Below are 23,730 nucleotides of genomic sequence, written 5' to 3' on the forward strand. Positions count from 1 at the left end.
GTCATACCAAATTTCTCTTGCCATCCACAAGTCCACAAATCAGCAGCCTTCCACTCCATGCTGGACAGATTAACACGTATTCCATTGGAGGAAGAAGAATTCAACAGAGAACTGGACACAATACTCAGAATTGCACACAAAAATGGCTACAATGACAGGTTTGTAATGAAGATGTTGAAGAAGAAGAAGAAGAAGGACAAACAGATAATGGAAAAAGTTTACACCACACCAAATTCACAGGAAGACATTAACTGGATTTCAATACCTTATTTAGGAGTAGTGTCAGAGAAATTAGGTAAACTTCTTAAGAAAAATGGTTTTCGAGTAGACTTCAAAACATCTCCCATCTTAAATAAACTATCAAGTGCATCAAAAGACAAAATAGAAAAATCTTGTGTGGTACACTCACACAACTTTCCTTGCTCATTGAACTGTAAGCCCCGTTCTTAAACGAGAATAATTTAGGGGAATAACATAATGACGATTGGCGGCAACATATTTGAAACTACGATCAGACTTCTATATATGTGTATATATAATTGTTTTCAGAGTACTTTTTCCTTTGTGTAAATTGTGAAATTCGATGATTTTTTTTCAAAGTCGTCAAAACAGCTGTTCTACAGATGAAATATCTCGTCTATGTGTTCTTTTTATAAACTGCTCTACCTACCTACCTCATGCACGAGAAGGAGGTTACAAAGTCCATTTCTCAAGGATGGGGTGGACCCCCCATTAGTTTCCCAGAAAGGAGATTCAAGCCAGTTGATAGAGCTGATAAATAACTATACAGGGTATGAATTTGAAAAAAATCGGTCAAGTCATTTTTGAGAAAATTGTGAAAAACATGGTTTTTTAGTAATTATTCGCCATTTTTCTCAAGAATATTACGGAGCTCCTGCAATTTTCCCAGGAATGAGACTCATGTCAGTTGATAGGGTTCATAAATAGCTATCCATGGTATAAATTTGAAGAAAATCGTTAGAGCCGTTTTCGAGAAAACCGTGAAAAACATGGTTTTTTAGTAATTATCCGCCATTTTTTCCGCCATTTTGAATTCAATTTTATTGAATTTCTTATTGTCGGATCCTCATGGTATAATGACCTTAAGTTTATAATTTCAAGTCAATCGGTTGATTAGGAATGGAGTTATCGTGTTCACAGACATACACACATACACACACACACACACACACACACACACACACACACAAACAGACCAACACCTAAGAATCATGTTTTTGGACTCAGGGGACCTTGAAACGTATAGAAAACTTGAAATTAGGGTACCTTAATTTTTTTGGAAAGCAATACTTTCCTTACCTATGGTAGTAGGGCAAGGAAAGTAAAAATGGGAAAGAAGTGGTGTCTAGATGTTGAAGTGTGGGGAGTGTAATGCCAAATACATTGGTCAGACTGGGAGAAAATTTGGTGTTTGAATCTCAGAACACAAATCAGCATGGAAGAATGGTAAAGACACCTCAAAATTTGCAGAACATCTGATTGAAACAGGACACGGATTCAATAGTAACCAAGATGTTAACCTCCTACACATATCTGGAAAAGGAAGACTTTTAAATGTATTGGAAGCTATAGAGATTCAGAAAATTGTTGAATGCCCAAACACCACAAGCCTTAATGAACAGTTAGAATTTGTCAACTGCTACATCACAAAAATGATTACAAAAAGTAAACACCAGGGTCATCACCCTCAAACAATCTAAGATGAACAAATGAACAAACTACAAATCTGTTCAATCCAATCACCTCCAACAATTAACAGTTCTCATGAAATTATAACTTAATTCTCATTCAATTCTCACTTCTAACCAGTTTTCAATTTTCACTTTTCTAACAGTCTTTAACAGTATCTAAGTCAACTTATCCTTATAATTACCTTTTCCTTTTTTAAATTAAGATATTTAGGATACCTTGTTTAGTTTTAGTTCAACCTACAAAGAGGCTACCAATTCTCTCTATTTCATTTTATTTGAGTTTTTGATTTCAACTTAGAGCCTAGATTTATATATTATTCAATGTAAGTTTTCATAATTTATTCAAACTCCCATGATATAGGTTATGTTTAGCATCTTCTTTTAAATGACAACAAACCACTGGTCACCCTTGTCAGCTGGTCCCCAACTCAGACTAAGTTTATAGATTAATTTCATAGATTATATTATATTCAATTAATTTATTTATAGATATTTTATACATTCTTTGTAATATATTCAGACAACAGTAAATTAGAAGTTTCCAATCACTATTTCTCTTCACTAAATGTATTAAGTTAGTTATGTTGGCTAACATGTACCAATTTTAATGTTCAATGTTTACCTTAACCTTTTAGCTTTAGTCAACTTGAAAATGTGACCACACCGGTCACGAAACCTTGGTCGTGTACTAAATAAAACAACATTGTAGAATTTGACAACATATTTGTGTTTTTATTCAATTTTAAAACTGAATAAAACTAGATGAACATGATAAATATGTTGCTCTGAAAATATAAACTCCAATATCAAAGCTCCCAGCTTCGCTCCGGAGTACAAAAACATAGAAGCATAGAAGTTCATATTTTATTTATTGATACACAGAACACAATTATTTCAGTTAATTGGGGAAGGACCAACAGGCACAACCAAAAATTATTTCTTCCCCGAATTTTGATGTATACACTATAAATACGGTAGTCCAAAAAGTAGGTTATGTTTCATACACTTTTGAGTACCAATTTCCAGTCCAAACATTTGAAAACAGAAAAGTTGGAATTTGGATTTTTCACAAACAAAATTTGATAACAAAATAACACTCACTAATCTCTTAAAACTGTAAAATAATGATTAACCTTGAAAATTTTGATATAGGTACTTAAATTTAAATATAAAAAGAATGGATCTTGAATAAAATCATATCATTGGTCATGTCAACAAATCAGATAAGGTTGATCAAGTCGGTTTATCTATAATTGCCAGATAATACTTCTCATGAGATCCGCTTATTAATTTATTGCAATAGTTCAACAGCTGAACATAATTCTGTCTCTCTCCCACACATGGCAGGCACTCGCATCTTCCGTTATCGACAGACGACGAAATTATCTGTTTTTCCAAGGAAGAATCATTATTATCCTTTTCATGTCCTTCAGCGAGTTTTCCCAGGAATGAGACCTAGTGCAATCGAATTTTTATATCATAAACCTAAAATGTTCCAAATTTCGTGAAAATCGTTAGATCCGTTCTCGAGATCCGTTGAACATAAATAACCAGATATAAAAATATGAATATATAAACAGATATACAGAAATTGCTCGCTTAATATAATAGGATAAGTATAATGGCAGCAGGGTAACTGGAAACTGGAGGTAACTCCACAGGAAGAATAAGACCATTAGACATACTCTAGGTGGTTTGACAAAAAGCAAACATAAATTATAGGCCAGTTTTTGTTGAGTATGATTGCAGGACCTTTTGAAAATTATGGATGAATGCTTTGAATACAGTATGAAGCTTGTTGAAGTGAAAACGAATTACTTATATACAACGATGTACTGCAATTAGGGGTCCTCGGCAAGTGGGCAAATTTTCTCCAAGCTTTCAAAAATCTTTCATTCTCATTCACTCTCGATCTATTATCTATTCTAAGTGTCTCTTACTTCCTCTCTCTCTCTCTCTCTCTCTCTCTCTCTATACAGCAGCGATATTGAAAAGCCTATTATTCGTATTACTTGAAAGCTATCAATCAAATCTATATAATACTCTGATGTTTGTAATGAGAGATTAATTCTAGTGAGTAAATAATAGTTAGTTACGGGCTTGTTCCCAAGTAGTAATGAGAGCATGGTTCGTTATTGAGGAATAAGGGAATAAGGAAGGCATAAGGCTTTGTGTAGCAGAGCGAAAACAGCACTCTTCACAGCTGAGCAAGAAGGAGAATATCATGGCTCGGAACATTCAAATGAGGAGCAGAATGGTTTGAGGGACAATGAGTAGATGAACGGAGAGAAGGGAAGAAGTGAGTATTGGAGAAATAAAATGAAAAGAATGAATGAGTAGAAAGAGGAAAGGGGAAGTGGAACAAGAATAAGAAGGAAATGAGAAATAGGTGGTCAAGAAGCAGCGGATAATGTAGAAGGAAGAAAGATCAACGAAGGATAAACTAATGAGAGAAAGAAGGAAAAAATGAGGGACTTGATAATAAAATAAGGGTTAAGGAGTATGAAACAGATGAGGGAGGTGTTTGAGAAGGAACTAGAAGAGAATAAGAGAAAGTAGGATGAAAGATTGAAAATGATAACAAACATAGATTGATAACGTAAAATAAGGAGTGAAACAAGGTGATAGAAGGAAACTAGAAAACCGAGAACATTTTTGTTAGAAGGAACATTATCCGTTACTAAAGGAGAAAAAAAATACGAAAATGGAGATAGATGGCTGAGTGGAAAGGATGTTAAAATATGAGTGAAGGGAAAAGAAGAAGAATAAAAAGAAAGAGAAGAAAGCACATGGTGCAACGAGCCAAACCCTTGTCGCTCCCGGTTATAACTGCTTTGGTCTCAGTTTTCGTTTCAAAAATTACTTCTTTTGAGTTTTTCGTCTCTTTTTAATTTCCCTCTACGCGAAATCAGGTCACTTATTTGTCATCGAATGAAAGGACCAGACACTAGTTGGTTACGCTGGAATATTAAAGATTTCATGTTGTTTTTGAGCGAGACTTTCAGTTGGAAGTTCTCCGTGATACATAAACATCCGTTCAATTAAGTGATCTATAAATAAATGTTCTAATCGTATCAGCATTTTGTGAAAAAATACCAATCGAGATAGACATCTAGTAGTAAAATATTAATGTTAAATATTATTTAGTGACAATGTTAGCTGGAAATCTGATGCTACTTACTTAATATTGATAGAACTTTCAATTCAAAGATCTCAAAATTAAGCTAACTTACTCATATAACTTATGAACTCCATTCAGGTGTAGGGTTCAAATTTGGAATGCGATATCCATCTAACAAGATGTCTCAACTGGATTATGTCAATCCTACCTTGCATTATCATAATAGAAGGATTACACTGTATATCCCGTAAAACTATAAGCATTGAAGTTATCATTTGATACTAACAGAGATTATTTTATTCAATACAAAACCTATAATTACTCTTTTCAACTTTAATTAAATTATCATTTGAAACTAATAAAGAATGTTATTCTTTCCAATAGAAACTCTATAATTATCATTTTCAACTTAAATTAAATTTAAATTAGGAAGAAAACTACATTAAACATCATAAGTTCTAGCAAGAAGGTTCAGTCAGTTATGTTTGCATTTAAAATTTTGAGTAATTTATACACATGCCAATTTTATTTCAATATAGTAGATTGATAAACTTGATTCATTTTGATTCGCGATTTACTTAGAAGAAAAACTGAAACAGCACCAACTGAATATTTGTTCCCAGTGAACTGTATAGATTACCCACATTTTGTACACCCTTACATAACATAAACCCTTTCATAGACGTTCATAGATGTCAGTGAACTCTCCCAATCAATTGATATTATCTTATTGAAGGATACGTGAATACAAACTGTAACTGTTTTGCTAATAGGAGGAATAGGGTTAAATATTTCAATAGCTCTAGTTCTGTCTGGTAACAATAGATTGATAGATTGTCGGTGATGGAGAGTTGGGCTTGGGAGTTGGGAGCCCACGGACTCAACTACATGTTCTGCTGCCTGGTGCGACGACTGGGCTGATGAGTTTTCAGGTACGTAGTTTGCAATTGCTTTTCTTGCTGTTCAGACAGTTATTGATTGGCATGTCTGCTATATGGTCAATAGTGCAATCTAACTGGATAGTTACTCCAGTTCCATAGAAAATAGTCTGGCCTGATTCAATGGAAAACTCATTGTTGTATCGTATTTGTAACCAGAAAACTACCAACCAAAGGAAACGAGGTAGAACTTCAATGCAAATGGCAGAGGAAGGAGTTTTTGAATGATGACCAATGATGTTCTTTCTGTAGCCTCAGATTATATTGTTTGATGATGTAGTTTCACTTCTCATCAGCGTTTTTATTTAAATCAGCATTTCATTAAAAATGTGAAATTCTTGGCGGTTGTGAAAGTAGCAGAATAAATTTTGGTAGTTTCAACAAACACAGGTATTTTCTTATTTGTGAAACCATTACTGTTTAGTACTGTGAAACAGCACTATTTCCAGTACTAAGAATTTTTAATTTCATAATTTTACCATTATTTCATTGAAACCCACCATGAATTTTGAATAACTATTTCAGAAATTTGAGAAGATAATAGTTTAGTTTAATTTTCGTCCTGTAACACTACATAATCAAGCAAAGCTTGGTAGTATATGACACGTCAAAAAGTATTGAGTACAGTACTCAAAATAAGTAATCATAAAATGGAGAATAATATAATAGAGATAAAATAATAAGGAATTGATAATGAAACTACGAATCTTCTCTCCTATCAGATTGAATACAAGACTTAGCTCGTCAATACATCGTACCTTATGAATTAACTTTCTTCATATGAGAGGTTTCAATCAGAGAGGTTGTTGATCATCATTTCTTATTCTAGCGTGTGAAGAGGATTTCCAGGAATTGCTCCCCAAACGACTGTTGTTCAAGTTAGAGGTAACTTACTACTTACTTAGTAGAATTCTTTCCTAGAAACGTTCAAAGATTCCCTCAGGAATGGAGTAGGTTTTCTGGTATTTATGAGGATGAGGATAGAATAGTCTCAAATGAGACGTAAATCGAACGGAATGTTAAAAAATTTTATTCGTTTTCACTTTTTGAATATCTCGGCGTACTTTGTGAATTACCTTTGAAGTCAACTGTTTTCAATTCATCCTTGGTGTTTCTCATCAGAAGTTTGAAAAAGGTTGGACCATGATGTTAATTTCAAAATGAATTGAGAATATGCTGATGAAGCTAACTCCATCACACAGACAATATTAGTTTAAGAGTTTCTCTTCATTATGTAATAACTATAATTTTTGTAGTTTAAAAACCAGGTTAGTATAAATTTATCTAATTGGAAATGTTTTTTAATCCTCTCTCATAGTTTTCCATCAGCGATTTTATTTCCAACAACACAATAAAGTTCAGTTAATTCCTTTTCTAATTTTACAGATGACGCTAGAAGCTTTTCTATTCTTTACTCCTGTCATAGCAACATAAAAACTTAAATCTTCAACTTTTTCCTCAAAAACACACTTCGAAAAAGCAGTTTCACAGAACGGCTTTGGGAAAGAATTAAGTGTTTTAATGTAACTTAATCCGTGGAAGTGGAGAAAGATTGCTTTTCCCAATGTTGATCCTATCTGTCTATAGATTACGTAATTCGTAAATGGGTATTATTTGAATCATATACGAATATCAATACACATTGGAAGAACTATGTCACTAAAGTTCGCGCTTAAGACAAGTTTATATCCGAGCAGTAGTTTGATATTACTGATATTAGTTATTCACACAAAACTTTATATGCTCCAATAACTCGCGTAGCACGTGTATTTGCATATAAATCTGGCAATATTCGTGCTAAATTCTGACTTAATTTTGAACCCTTACACCCTCTATTTTATATGTGAGATGATCACCTACTTTATCCTCCTCGTGCCTTTGGAGCTGAACTTTCATTTAGAATTTAGCCAACTTTGTTGACTTGTTAGATAATCGCTGTGCTATTCATATACGGCGCGGCGCTTAGGACTGAGCAGTCAGCCGGGCGACTTTGTCGAACAAATTAATTTGGCAGGAAATTTCATTTGGCGACGAAATGATCGTACGTGCAGAATGTCAACAAATTATCGGTGGGGCCTCTGAGTTGCGAGTTTGCTCTCACTCAATGTTTGACGATATCACAATTTCGCTGATTCCAAACTAGATATTAGTGCTCAACGCTCAAAGTGTTTGATAACTCGTCTATCGTCGCGCACTGAATCACATTTCATCACAGTAGGTGTTATTTATTCAAACTATGCGAACCATGAAAGCTGCATTTTTTGTATTCGAAGATATTGGGGGCTCTGATTGAATAAATATGATAATTAATCAATCATTGATTATTTTCAAATAGATTGAACGAAATCTTCAATCAATAGTCTAAATTGACTATTGATGGATGAATATTGATGGTGTGCATGAGTCTATTACAACTTTGATGCTTATTAGTATTTTGAATTCAGTAGCTGTTATCATTTATTGTTTTTCTATTACATATTATCAAGTTAATCAACTCCAGTATTGGTAGTAGATGTTTCTTATCACTAGACAATGACAATCAAAGTTCAACAATGTTGTAGGGTACCCTACAAAGTGAACCACGCCACACCATTGTCAGGTCACAGTAACTTCTCGCTACATTCAATCAAATTCATGTTCCATCATGCTATCCTAATTTTCATTTGCCATCGGCATTTCAAGTCGATTTCAAATCGAGCGAACTTCTCAGTCGCCTTCCAACATTATTAAGTTATGGAGAATATCGTTTGTGGTGACCTTTCACCTTCATTCAGAATTGGAGAGAAGTCATCGGAGAACCGCGTCTATTGTTGAGCGCGTTTGAAACAGTGCTCGGAAATTGTGGAGTTGTGTTGCCATGGTTTGGGGGGGGGGAGTAGCGATCGCTATCAGCCAGGACTGCCTTGTAAGTTAATACCCTTACTTTCCAATAACAGTTTCCAATTCCAAACCGAGGGATTAAACTGGAAACAAGCGAAAGACAAGCGCAACGCTTTTCTGTGTCAGTTACATACACCCTGGTCACCACCAATAGAAATGCTATATGCCTTTCTCTTCCAATGGGTATTCTGATATCGTTCTGCTAATCTATTATCCCTTGTTACTTTTCGTTCTTATGAAGAATGTATATACGTAGCACTTATCCGATTCGATATTGCAGTTAACAATATTTCAACCCAATAGACTACGACCGATTTTGGCTTTGAAAAATGGAGGGATTCACAAAAGTATGAACCGTTATAAATTGTCTTTTCTGCGGAAGTTATGACTTTACTGGTCATTTTTTCATCATTATTAAAATGAACTATTAGAATTTGAATGTTGGAAAAAATTATCAATTGTTCGAATTTAAATATTGGTAAAACAATAGTCCTGCTATAGGCAAATTTTCCATTTTTGATATTTTATTTCTGTTGCATTGTTGCTCATGAGATGTATGTTTTAAAACCCTCGGGTAAAAATTTCAGTAGTGGAAAACTTCAAAATGTTTGGTAGTACTTGATTATTGACAATTAAATTGAGCATAATTGCATTCTCTTCTCAATAACTAGCTTCATCTGATTATTTATAGGTTGATAACTTCAAAACCAATACCTTTTGTAAATAGTAAATTGTAGAATGGGAGAAATTACGAACTACACTTTATCAAGCAATGGTCATGGAGAATCGGAAAGGCAGATCATCAAAGGCTAGTTTCACTCATTCGATTCGTTTCGTTTTCGGCAAATTCCGATAAGTGTGAAACGGTAACTCGGTTTGAATTCGGTACCGAATAAAAACCGCATAGAACCGAACGCCCACTTGTCTCTAATAAATTCCATCAGGATCCAATTCTTTGCTAGCGAGAGGCTACTTTCACACACTTTCGGTTCGGATTCGGTTTGAATTCGGTACCGAATAGCAACCGCATAACACCGAACGCCCCCTCGACACGAATAGGTTTCATCATATTCGAATTCGTTGCTAGGGAAACAGGAAAAACAAAGTTTTACGCAAGCTTGCCTTTTTTACTTTCCTTGCCCTATTACCATAGGTAAGGAAAGTATTGCTGTACGAAAAAAATTAAGGTACCCCAATTTCTAAATTTCTATACGTTTCAAGGTCCCCTGAGTCCAAAAAAGTGGTTTTGTGTGTGTGTGTGTGTGTGTGTGTGTGGTGTGTGTGTGTGTGTGTGTGTGTGTGTGTGTGTGTGAGTGAGTGTATGTGCGTCTGTGTACACGATATCTCATCTTCCAATTAACGGAATGACTTGAAATTTGGAACGTAAAGCCCTTACAATATAAGGATCCGACACGAACAATTTCGATCAAATGCGATTCTAGATGGCGGCTAAAATGGCGAAAATGTTGTCAAAAACAGGGTTTTTCGCGATTTTCTCGAAAATGGCTCCAACGATTTTGATTAAAGTTATACCTGAAATAGTCATCGATAAGCTCTATCAACTGCCACAAGTCCCATATCTGTAAAAATTTCTGGAGCTCCGCCCCATCTATGCAAAGTTTGATTTCAGATTCTCAATTATCAGGCTTCAGATACAATTTAAACAAAAAATTTCGAGTGGAATTGATTGAGCATGAGAATTTCTACAATTAATGTTCAGTAACATTTTCACTTAAAATTGAAAAAAAGCTCGAAATTCGAGAAAATGTGATTATCCAATTGCAAACTGTTGGCAACTGTTGATTCTATTAAATGATTCACTATGAAGAGATAGCACATCTCGTGTGTCTTCAGCGTTATTACCCTGTCACCAGCTGGCTCAAATCATTGAATAGTAGACTTGAGATGCGCGTGTACACTAGCGTCAGGTGATCAATTCTCATAACGGCAAGGAAAATTGTGTGAGTGCGCCACACCAGATTTTTGTTTTTATTTTAACGTCATATCGTGATTATCTGTTTCAAAATTTTCCAAGTCAAAATCATATGGTCAATTCATTTCTGTTAGTTCACAGTAACATTTTTTTCTCAATGAATATTTTTCTAAAAAATATGAAAGAGATAAATTAAAACTCAAGGAGAACTTTTATTCTTTTATTTTTGTTTTATTTTTCCACGAATATTACATGATTTCATCAATGGAGAGAAGAGATGAAGTTTATATATCATGTTTATATAAAGCAAGGAACAATTTTTCAATTAAAAAAAATGATCTCTCTGAACATCCAAAATTAGCATAATCAAAAAGAAACTATTCAAATAATTCACAATTTTTAATTAACTTTGAAATTTTGTTGTTCAAGAAATAACATCTTACAATTTAACACCAGCTGTTATATTTAAATATACCAGCATGAACTGTGAAAATCCAAACACAGCTGTGTTTGAGAAGAAAATACCTAATTAGAACCGTACGAATTAAAACCTGACATGTATGAAAGCCTCATTCGTTTTCGGTTACGAACCGAACCGAATGAAACCGAATGCGTGTGAAGCTAGCCTTATCCGGTTGAATAGCATTGATATCAAACCACGACGCACCAACGCTCTATTCTTGCAAATGCCAAAAATATCATGCTGATTCATTCGAATACGAAAATAAATATACAAAATTATTGTGATGGGTCACAACGGACACTTTGATAGAGCCAAGTATTGGATTCTGTCCAAGTGAGAAGAAGATTAGTACTAATTCCATTTTATTAACGTATATCCGTGTTTTGATTTTACAAATTTGAATTATTTCTGTAATGTGAATGGCATATTATAAAAATATAATATGGAATGTTACAATCAGTTTTGCTATTTACAAATGTGGTAGACCTTTTATTTTTTATTTCAAGTTCTCTTTGTTAACTAGGGTAATTCAACTGTATTTAGCTTGTAAAATATCACTAGAATTAGAGTCGATTATTAGTGAATCAATATTTTGAATGGAAGCTGCAACAAAGTTCACAAATAAGATAGGATATTTATTGATAATTGTTACAAGGTAGTTTCCTGTGGTAACATTTACAAAAATTGACAACATAAAATTAAATCAAACTTAAGAAATAAATAATTATTTACAGTTCCGCATCAGTATTAATCAATTAAAAATATTAAAGAAGTTACTAATATACAAATAGAAAGAAGTTAATATACAAATATTAAGACTGATGAGTGATGATATTTCAAAAAAGGGTGCTTGTGATTCAGATATTTCAGTTTTAAATAGTTTTAGTACTAGAGATTTGCTTCGCAATTATTCATGGCTCTTGAAGTTTCAATAGTTATACAGAAACCTTCATTTCCATATAATACAGTTTCAATTGATGAAACTAGTACTCCAATCATCCAGAAAATTTTTTGAACTTACGTTCAATTATATGAACCTTTGATCATTTCCAGCTTTCATTCACTTCAAGATTAACATACAAAACGATTTTATGAATCTAGTTGTATGAAATCATAGCTGTGATAAAATGAATTAGACGATTTCTATAAAACCACTAAAATGTCAATATTCAGATGAAATGGACCTCCCAGCATTGGGGTGTGGTTTGATGGATGCCAAGTAAACCCATTATTACTATCATTTTCTACAAGCAAATTATAGACAAGGTAATGGTTGCAAGTACAGTGTGGGATGTAGGTGATGTGATGTGTAGGTGCTGGCTAATTGGTTACACTAATCTGATACATTGTTGTATTGATGGAACTGCTCTACTACGCAGTGTAATCACAATCGGCGCGGCGCCTCTGCCAGTGTAGGTTGAAAGAAATGTTCTTCCTTACAAAATCTGATATATGAATGAATTTTATACTACTACAAACAAAAACTCGCCTAATCGTTTTGTAGTGAGTCACTCATCCATTCAACTTATCCACCTCCTCATTTTTATTCATGTGTTTTTGATTGTTGTTTTAAATGTGGTAATGAATCTCCATGATAGCTTTACCACTTAGCTCCACCAATTTACGACTTTGCGTTCAAATTTCCATTAGTTATCCTTTTTGACTTGCTAAAAACTGAGGTTTAGATATTTGGTTAATATGTCTTCTGTATTGCTAGTTCATGACTAGAATTTAGAAAACGTGAATAGCTAAAAATACTGTGTTAAACTTTCACAGTAGGCCTACAGGTTGCGTATTCAACTGTGACATATCCTTGTGTTTCTTTGTTTGCAAAATGCAGATGTAAATATATAACATTCCGTGTTTGATTCTTCAATTTATTGTTTCAAAATAGATTTACAAAACTCTTATTATCACCATGCTTTTTTAATATTTTCTGAAAGTGTTTTCCTATTTTCATCAATATCAGATTAATAAGTCTATTGATTTGTCTCCTTCAGGTTCTCTATATTCTTCTATATTCTTCAGGTTCTAAATATTCTTCAATCTTGATATTTATACGCAATCAGAGAGGATAGAATGTAATAGAGAGTAAATCCATTTTATATTCCACCCTTTCTGGGCTCAATAGTTGTGAATCATGCTTCACACTTTCAATTGACATTACTAATGATCCTCCATACGTTTCTTCAATAGGTCAATTATCATGGAATAATATTGTAATTAGCTATTTGATGTATTTCTGAAAGTCGCTATAATTTTTAGCACATCTACATGTCAATGTTTTGTCTTTTATATTTAATATAATATTATCGCACCCAATCAATAGTTCAATTATAGCTTAATTTAATCTAGTACACCTTCTAGCATTGTTCACATCTCCCAAATACCATTATACTCGCTGTGAAGGCTAAGGTCATCCACTTCCCCACATCTGTCACAAAAAAAAAACAACGAAAAAACAGGATTAGATTGTAGGAGACGATTAGCGGGCAGGTTGAAGGGTTCTTTCGTTTTGCAGATGTCGGCAGTTAGGCTGAAAAGTGCAGTTGAACATAATGAGATGAGAGCAGGTGGTTTGGGTGGTTTATTGTCACAGGAGGGAGGGGGGACCAGATGCTCAAGATTTATCACTGACAGACATCGAAAATTATTGAAAAGAATATTGGGTTGTTCACGATAGCATTGGAGAAGCATTACGATTGAGAGCATGCTCCTCTCCCTTGTTGATCCAGATTTTCATCAGTGGATTGTTTGAAATTATCTTTGTTCTCATTTTCTCACAAAACTTGGAGTGATAGTGATCCCCAGCAATCTGGCATGGAGCAATCAATCTTGTCCATAAACGGATGTTAGACATGCGTTCCAATCTAGATAGATCCCTTGTTTTTGATTATTCAGATAATGTCTCATCTTTATAAACAAAAAGCTAATCTAGTCTTTCATTGGAGAGATTTTTTTGTAGTTGGTGAAAAATTTCAATCCATGGGATTTGTTAGTGGGACAATAAGTTTTATGTTTTTCACATGTTCATAACCTCCACTATCTTGAATGTTGGAAACATTGTTCCTCGCTGAAATACATTAGAAAGATCAAAGTTATCTCATGCTTTCAGCTTAACTCTTCCATTCTCAGTCCCTTTGTTCGGCTGACGACTGGTTGGGTAGTTTTATTTAAGTTCATGATCTATTTGGAAGCTACTTTTGCAGTACTTAAAATGTTGGAACAGCTAGAATAAAACAAAGTAAACAATCCGAAAGTCACCTGAAATCTCTCCGAGAAATCGTTGACTATCACACCATTCACATGACAGGAGAAGGTCTATTGTTTTGTGGCAAGTGTGCCCAACTCATTATTTGGCCAGTGCTTCCTAACAGTGAGTGATCTGTGCAGCCTGTTAGCGATCATCTGGTCGAATAGTGAGTGTGTCGAGCTGTGATTTGGCAATCGAAACCATTTTGAAAGTTCACTGTTTGCAGTCGCTGTTAAAAAAAGATTGACCCAATGACCGGCCGCGGGTGACAGCGGAAAGGAGAGAAAAAATGACAGCATCCTATCGGCCTCGTTTACTCACCACTGTCAGGCAGGCGAGCTATTTATAAGAACTGTTTACAAATCTCAATCATCTGTCTGTTTTCTACTCATCCTTACTTACTCAAATTCCCCTCCCCTCTCTGTCTTGATTCTCGCACGAACCTCATTTTATGACCGACGACCTTTCTAATTTACCTCTATGAAACACCTGTCATCTTGATTGCAAAGCCGAGCTGCATATTATGATCCTTCCTGGTTGGCATGTTGTATGAAATGGTCAGTGATATAATATGAATGTAGATAAGAGATCGTGAGGTGGAATTTGAATGTAAAAAACTATTAGATTGTTAGGGGAATAGATTCCGGCGTGAAAATATGCGTTCATGAAGAAGTGTCATCAGACTACATCCATACTGTATGTGAAACCTTAATTTTCCTCACTTTTCATTCCTTCCTCTTTGTAATGCTCCTGAGTTTCAGAAAATGTGCTGTGTAAAACCTTATTATGTGACTGAATCATTAATAACTTAACTCTATCCGATTGATAAACTCCTCTAATAATGTTTTCAATATTTATGTTTGTTTATTCAAAAGTACATTACTTTGTAAAATAAACTTTGACTTATAACTCTTTAGATAAGTACGATTTTGTATTTCTATATGCTAGGAGATGTAAGCTCCATCTCTTGACTAGGGAATTTCACTCACCACTTGTACAATGATTAACATGAATAAGAGGATGTACACCCTCATGCAATCCATAATGATATTTATTCCTAACAGTAGATATCTCTTATTTCATATTTTGAGTAGGCTTGAAATGGAGTATCATTTTCATGGAGGATGCACCTTAGTGAGTACTGAGTAGAACGAGAACCTAACGTGAACGTAAAAACTGAAAAGCTAAATTTTCAAATAATATTCTATAGGAAACTACTTTCGCTATTCAAAAATATTCATTTGTTGTTAGCATAATATCAAAGACACAAAATATTGCTAGTATTTGGATTGTCTTGGATCATATCTAGTTAGCTATCATCTAGTTGTACAGATCAAGATTAACACTGAGCAGAGTATCAATTTCAAAGTTGCAATAATCTCGTTCATTCTGCATCCTTCAAAAACACACAATTTCAAAATTGCTGTTCTTGAATCAGTTGATAACATTTCAAACCAATTATAAACTTCTACAATGTGATTTGTCACTTTTGTCATCAATTCTCGGTTCCTCTTGAAACTTGGCCATCTCGCTTTGAAACAGTTGCGCTGTATTCTGTTGGCTCGGTTTTAGTTTTCTAGAGGCTCTGTTAAAAGTTGGCCATTTCAAAAGACATTCATTTAGCGTCGCTGAAGTTAGGTGCGAGTTGCATTAAAACGCGTTGGAAAGTTTCCAGTGTGGACGCAGACCGACACCTTATCCTAATTAAGCGGCATTCGGACCTCAAAAAAGACCGTAACATATTCAGGAAGCAATTAGCTGGCCACAACAGTTGTGTGAATCCCCGGAGGCCGAGATCTTCATTGAAGAATTAAAATAGCGTCGAGAAATTTTACACATTACGTTCATTCAATTTTCTAGAGACTAGTCTCGTGAGGATGATTTGGCAAATTAGATGATATTCTGTGGAACTAGAGATGGAGGTGGTGTGTCGACAATTAGGTGATAACATTATCACTGAATTTTTCTCCCTTGAATTAGTCTCTTATCAAATGAGTCCCTTAAAGATGACTAGATTAGATGGTATAAATTGCGAAACGCCATGTGATTTCTAAAACTTGTTGGAAATTGAATACCAATTTGCTGCTTCATTCTTCAATGTGTTGAAACTCTTTTTTTTCAGTGACAGAATTAATTCTATATGTGCTGAAACTTCTAGGTCGAGCTATTCTACGTTCTTTTTTCACTTAATTCCTTTTTTACGTCTTACATAGTTAATTTTAAAATTAAGTATGGATGATTATACAATTTTATAAAATTATAAAATTCATGGGAAACACGTTATCATTATCTTATGAACTGAATAATAATCGAACTCCCCTGTCAAGTTCAATTTTGCTGAAAAGTACTTCATATAAGAAATACAAATAATAGATATAGTTTGTGTATACCTCTTAACGGTTCATTTATCCTCATTCTACTTCCCTTTTGGTAAGGTGCATATTTTGGAGAAGTTAATAGCATAAATACACTAATTGAATAAAGATATGACCAAGAATATAGTCAAAATATATACAAGAAAATATAGCCAATTTATCATTGATGAACAATTTAGGATTATTTACAGACATGAAATTATATAATGAATATATGATGTGTTATAATAACTATAACATGAAATTGTTAGGTTCATTATTACTCTTCTCTGGAGCGTTTTCATCTTATCCATCAAATAAAATCGAAAAATAAAAAATAAAATCTATTGTAAAAAAGTGACTGCATGTAGTTGACTTAGCGAGTTCAAGACAGTTTTTGTCAGTTTCAAGTTCAACAGACAGCGTTGTGTAATAAATGAATGGAACGTAACGTGAACGTATTTACTATTACAGATAATAACATGGCCTTTACTTATTTGGGGGCCATTCGCGCAGTTGGCGTTGGCAGAACTGTTTTATTTGCCATTTAGCGTGTGCAAATTGTTGAAAGCAGCGCCAGTAGCAGCTATTCACTATGCACCTATTCTTCAGTGTTTTGCGTGCTTCAGTCATCGAATGAATGTGTGCAGTTTGCTTGCCTTGTGGTACTTTTCCTATGATAGTTTGCTGCTATCACACGGTTCATGGTACACTACCAGCAAATTACTGCTTTTCTTCACTGCGCTTTTATGTTCGGTAGAAATAGTAAGTTATTGAAGCGAGTGCGATTTATTTTCTCGTGTATTGATAAGCAATCTAAAGAAAACAGTGATGTAAAAGGTACGCTATCGTCGAATGAGGTAAGCCGTTATGCTAAATACTATCTAATCGTAAATTCAATGTATTGCCATTTTCTGTCTCACTGTATGGCGTAGTTGTAAACGGAATTCCTAAAGCATTTCGAAGAGAATTCTACGTTGTCATTTTGTAATGTTTTCAAGAGAATTTGTTTGTATCTCATTTGAAAGATAAGATTATCATAGATTCATAATACAAAATGAATATTATCAAATTAAACTATTTTCTTTTTAAATCTTAAAAAACGTTAAAATCCGATTAATTTAAGATCTTAATTTTCCAGGGAATTCAAATTTAATTTAATTTTTTAAATCCATCCAGCCAGACACTATGGAAAGTTGAATTTTGATTTCCGACAGACCTTTTACTTCATTCTCGCTTGATCTTATCTCATATTATATAATATTAATTTTTCAAAATTTCAAGGAACGTACTCCAATACTACAATTATATTTATTCTTGATGAGGATATTGTAATGCTACGAAAATCAGGAACATATACTACTATAAATATAAAGAAAATAAAAATCTCAGTACCCTTTTTTTAAAATATTTTATTTCCTATACAGGAAAGAGATACATATACTACTGTTTATAAAGCTATAAGCGTTGTATAAAAATCCATTTTATTCCGTTCCAAATTTGGAAGTATAAATTGATTTTCAATCTGTCTCTCTAATTCCACACAACTGCGACTGAATTTTGTGGTGATTCTACAATGGGAACATTATTTTTCAAATTTCATTTATCACAGGCAGCAGAGAGTGAATCATTTTAAAATATTTTATTTGATCGTCATCAGTCACTGTGATTGACGTTGTCCTCTTGAAAATGCTTTGATTGATTTATTAATTAGCTACTTGAGAAATTCATCAGCCAGTTGAATGCAATCTTTCGATATTTTGAAAAAGCATCATTTCAAATAGGTACTCAATTAGGTATTTACAAATAACATTGAACTTGTAGTTTTTTCATGTGAGTAGAATATTGGGTTTATAGTACGATAATGTTTGAAGAGGTAAAAGCTTTATGAGTATTTTCAATTTATGTTTGAGGTAAATCCCAATCTAGTACGAAATAATTTTGTTTCTATTTGAAGACTATCAGAGAGTACCTTTAAATAGTTGACCTTTTAATATTTGAATTTTATGAAGTGTTCTAAAGAATGCTGCCTTTATATTTTTCTATGAAAACAATAAAATAATGCCGTTTTGTAATTATCTGGATATGATTCCTAGTATCATCCCTGGCAAAAACAAAATGGAAATAGTTGAACTCAATCCACTACTGATTCTACTGACTATTTTTATTTGAAATACCTATTAAGTTATATAAATTTGTGTATGTTATCTTTATCACAGTTCCAAATAAATTGAAAAAATTCACAACTGTGTATCCATTATTCATATATCACGTGAACCTTCGATAATAAAATAATGCGAAGGATCTTGAATGATTGTTAAAAGCTGCTAATATGATTTCAGTTTTTCTGATCTCATTAATGTTTTCTGTTTCCCTATGGTCCTACCTGAAGGTCTTCTAAGGCCAAGGTTGGATGTTGGGAAAGAGTATTCCTTGTAGGATAAACGATTGATCTTATAACAGAAGAAGAGTCAGCTGATTGATTGTATGAAGATGATCTATCTACTGGTAGGCTAAACGGAGACCTAACAAAGATTGATAGTGGGCACTGGCGCTCGTATTAAATGCGCCTATGAATGTGATGAATTGTTTCGCGTTGAGTCGATTCTCTCAATTTCACGACACAAATTCAATTTCGAGGTTTTTCGTTTCCTTTCAATTTAAACCATGATTGATCGCTTGACTGTGCTAAATTTCTTGTGATACAAGGATTACCCTTCGGCTATGGCTTCATTCAAACTGCAAATATATCTTCTTAATAGGCGCTCAGGCTGATAATAAATCGTTCCAGTTACAATAATAACATGGCTTCTGTTTGAGGAAAAGATGTTTCTCATTCTATACAACCTATTGGATTCAACTTACAGCGGATCTCATCCTACTAGGTTCAGGATATGGTTTGAAGAGATTGAATTGTTATTCAGGATCAATCATCACAATGAGCCTCTTATTTTTGTTGTTTCATTGATTAATAACTTGGATCTATTCAAAATTTGTATTTTTTCATTCACTTGTCCAATCCTAGCGTTTTTGGGATTTTCATTCATTTGTCCAATCCTTGCGTTTTTTGGTATTAAGCTTAGCTTAAGCTTTATGCTTGTGCTGTGCTGTTCGATAAGAGGGAGGGAGGATGATGATCATGATGATTATAAATTTTAGTTTCGAATCGCATTTGAAGTATCGATTGATCCTCCTACTGCAATACCGCATATCACTTATTCATTTATCTCTTGATTTACAGATGATTATGTTCTAAAATTATTGTTTTCAGTTTATAATTATTGACTTTTGAGAATAATTGTTCATTATTGACAATGAATATTATCATAAAAGATAATTGAACAATTACTTTGAATTTCATAAACAACCATGACAAGGCCATATTTTCAAAATGCACGTGAATAAATTCTTGATTATGGGATAAACAATACCTCATAATTTAGTTTACATTCATTCAATTTTTTAATTTCATTAACCTTATATCCTAGAGTTCGTATCCATTCAAGTTTCGAATTTCATTGACCTTAAATCCTTGAGGTCTTAATCCTTGGGGACTGATCTCAACTGATATCATTTCAATTTGCACCACTTGCCGATCGGCCATTTTATCAAAGATGTATGAGACCCAGCAAACGGCAGAAACAGCGACTTCTACACTTACTTAAACCTAACTCTCTCATACCTAAAGCAGAGGCAAATAATGCAAGTATCTTTTCTCTATGGTAATAGTTGTTTTTCACTTGTAAGTGCAGAAAAGTTCTCGTTCCCTGAAGAAATTTTCCAATACAACATATATATATATATATATCCTTCCTTCATTGAATTCTGACATAAATAGATATTCCCATAAGAGTAACCTGTCTACTACGACTGTTACCTACAAATTTCCGTCATTTCCATGTGCATTTTCAGCATAACTCAGTGTCATAAACATACGATTTTCATCACCGCTCATACAATAAACGTTGCTAGCCGTGTACGAGCGACTTATGTTAAGCTTAAAACTCATGCGCGCTTCATGAATGCATTTGCGTCGTAGCGACGTGAGGGCCGAAATCCTTGGTGTTATGAAGGAGGAAGAAGAAGCAGTGATTTTTTATGGCCGGATTGAGCTCGCTTGTGTCCCAATTTCGTATGCATGGCGTCACGGCGCGTATTGCCTGCCTTCTGTTATGATGGAAGAGAGAAGAAATTGCGAAGAGCCGGTGACAACAGTAAGAAGAGGGAGGAGAAAAGGAGGAAGCAATAGTGAGGAAAGATGAATAAACTAGGAAAGAAACATTTTGTGTGTATTAGAAATCAGTGATGAAGGAAAGAGATTTCAGGTGGAACAGGAAAAAAGAATGACGTAGTCATTCCTAAAATGATAGCCTAAATTACAGTAACTATATTACCCACAGTATGGCCATTGGAAATTTTTCTCCCGCCGCCGCCATGAAGATTTCAAATATTTGAATTTTACAATGGAGCTTATAGGCGATTATAAGTAAAATCGCTTTCCTTTACTTATTAATGCATATGTTTGTGATTATTAACTTCCATATAATTTCTTTAATGTTTTTTCTAAATTCCCAATATAGTTTTGGAACTTGAAATAGTGATTCGTAGATAATAGCGAGTAAAAATGAAAGGTAGGTAACGTAACCTGAAAGCTGAATCTCCAAAAAAACTTTTGAAATATGTCATGATATTAAATTTAGTAATAAATTTTGTCCCATTGACAAATAATAATGAAGTTCTCATATCTATTTGTAGAAATATGATGGAATTCTCATCACAATAGAATTTTCAATTCTGAATTTGTTTTAATGACAGATACAAAGTGGATGATATAGATGTATGTTTTGGAAACTTAAAACCTTCTAACACTAATAACTTTCATAACATTCAAATATTTTGTTTAGTTGACAGCCAATAAGTCTGACTGAAATATTGTAAACACAACATTGCATATAAACTGTGGAAAAGCCAATTGTTCTAGCCATAGTTCTACTTAATGATTTGTAAGCAATCGAAAAAGAAAACACATAACACATTTCAAATCTTAAGCTCGTGGTAATGCAACTCTAAATCCATATTATATCAATAACTATTGACCAATTATTGAACATGTTATAGGTAGGGTACTCAGTACTGAAGAGAATCAATAATAGAAGTAAAGACGTACTACTTAATCAGCACTTAATCATGGTTAAAAATTTAATTTAATAAAATAATTTCATAAAATGTTATATTTAATTGAGCCGCAAAAAGTATTTTGAAATTGGATTATTTGTAGCTCGATCCAATAAATTGGATGAGGAAATACAATAAAATTGAAATTTATCTAGATCACTGGTTCCCAATAAGTTGTCCGCGAAAGCTCTAGAAGTGGTCTGCGATGAGTCCGAAGGAAGGAAAATTAATGTTTCAAGCTTTATTAGTGTTTTTAAAATTTTCTTTATTGCCTATATTAAAGTATAATCAATATCACTTCGAAAATGATATATCAAACTCATCGTGAGTTCAAAATATGTTTACAATCGGTAAAAGGAGTGGTAAGTTCCAAATGTCTAATGCTATAAGATAGGACTTGAAAGTTTGTTTGGAATCTTAATGGCGGATTTGTACCATGTGACCAAGCTAACCAATCAGAAGCGTGACAATGGCCATACTGTGGGTAATATAGTTACTGTAGCCTAAATGATGGGTGAATGGAGTGAAAATTATGAATTTGTGAAGAAGGAATAGAAAGATGAATTAAATAAAAAACTTACATTAGCAGCAAGCGCCACATTAAAGGAAAAGGAGGAATCATGATAGAACTGATTGGTATTTGTTGGAAAGGAAAGGGATGAAAACGGTAAAAAGAGGAAGGAGAAGTAGATGAGATGAAATACGTATCACTAGAATGGAAGGAAGTGGACTACCCAATGATAATGTGTAGAGTAAGTGATAGTAGACTGGAATATGTGTTCTCTGTTGGTTACTAATGGAGTGGAGAATGTGGTGAGGAAAGGGTTGGTGATGGAGGCAGAGTAAGAACTACGACGCAGAGAGAATCATCAAAAGGGACAGCAGAGAAATAAGACGGCCAGAATACGGCTTTTATGCATTACAGTCATAAATGACAGTCGTGCTAACGGCCCGGCGGCCCGGCTCACCCATTCTCCACGACCCAATGTTCTAGTGAACAACAGTGAAGGACGAGAAGGCAACTGAGAATGAAGAAAAGATGAAGAAAAAGAAGAAGATGAACATGAAAAAGAGTATAATGTAAGAGAAAAGGATGAGAATGGTAGTCTGACGATAAACACGTCCAGACTGTATTTGCTGGTACTTTTGGTTTTATTTGCAGTAAAGAACTCAAAACGAAATCACAACATCCTTGGGGTTCAAAGCAATTTGGCACGTTGGACCCTGATCCTTTTTCGCTTGTCCAATATTTTGTTGTTTGAATCCGTATTTTTTGGTTGAGTTAAAAGAAAAACAGTATCGTGAGAAATAATATTTGAGAGTTATCACAGAGGAAAAAGGATTCGCCTATCCTTCTCTGTGGCATTATTTATTGAGCTATATTATTTTTTAAGAAACATGAGTACTATTGAGTGATCATACTCAATTAAATAATACACACAATTTTCCCAAAATTGAAAGTTTTGTGAAAAATTTTCACAAATCGAAAGTTGAAAATGTGATGATGCCTCATCAGGAAACATTGTGTCCTGTGCTCGTATCGCTCTCCAAATTTCGTATACATATTGTACTGCATGTAATCTATCTTCTATATATACTGTAAACTAATATTTGGGTAGATCAGATTCATATCGAGCCAAGCTATGTAATACTACATTTGAAATATTGGACATTGTCCGAAACATGTTGTGATTAAATAATTCAAAAAGGGTACTGAGATTTTTATTTTTCTTTCTATTTCTATAAAAAGTAGCCCTATACAGAAATGAGATAGGTACTACATTTGAATATGTGATACGGCATGTCTGAATGTGGAACCGACAATGTGCTTCTCAAGTTGCGTTCAAGATAAGGTCGACTGTGGGCTGTCTGATAATGTGGATTTGATGACTCAGGGCTCA

The 23,730-nt window shown here is 33.9% G+C and overlaps 1 protein-coding gene across 14 annotated transcripts in view; it reads left to right on the top strand.

The window, feature by feature from the left end:
• LOC111045382 (high affinity cAMP-specific 3',5'-cyclic phosphodiesterase 7A) overlaps positions 1-23,730 on the top strand; it is a 319,448-nt gene that overhangs the window by 181,904 nt on the left and 113,814 nt on the right. For 3 of the 14 annotated variants that reach the window (XM_039430771.1, XM_039430772.1, XM_039430786.1), the window contains exon 1: positions 17,270-17,514. The exons of the other annotated variants lie outside the window; for them this stretch is intronic. In XM_039430771.1, the coding sequence (XP_039286705.1) occupies positions 17,359-17,514 (156 nt within the window). In that variant the 5' untranslated portion in view covers positions 17,270-17,358. Of the gene's footprint in view, positions 1-17,269; positions 17,515-23,730 lie in introns of those variants that run through there. 14 annotated transcript variants of the gene reach the window in all.

The sequence above is a fragment of the Nilaparvata lugens genome, chromosome 6, assembly GCF_014356525.2.
Source record: "Nilaparvata lugens isolate BPH chromosome 6, ASM1435652v1, whole genome shotgun sequence".
Classification (NCBI taxonomy): domain Eukaryota; kingdom Metazoa; phylum Arthropoda; class Insecta; order Hemiptera; family Delphacidae; genus Nilaparvata; species Nilaparvata lugens.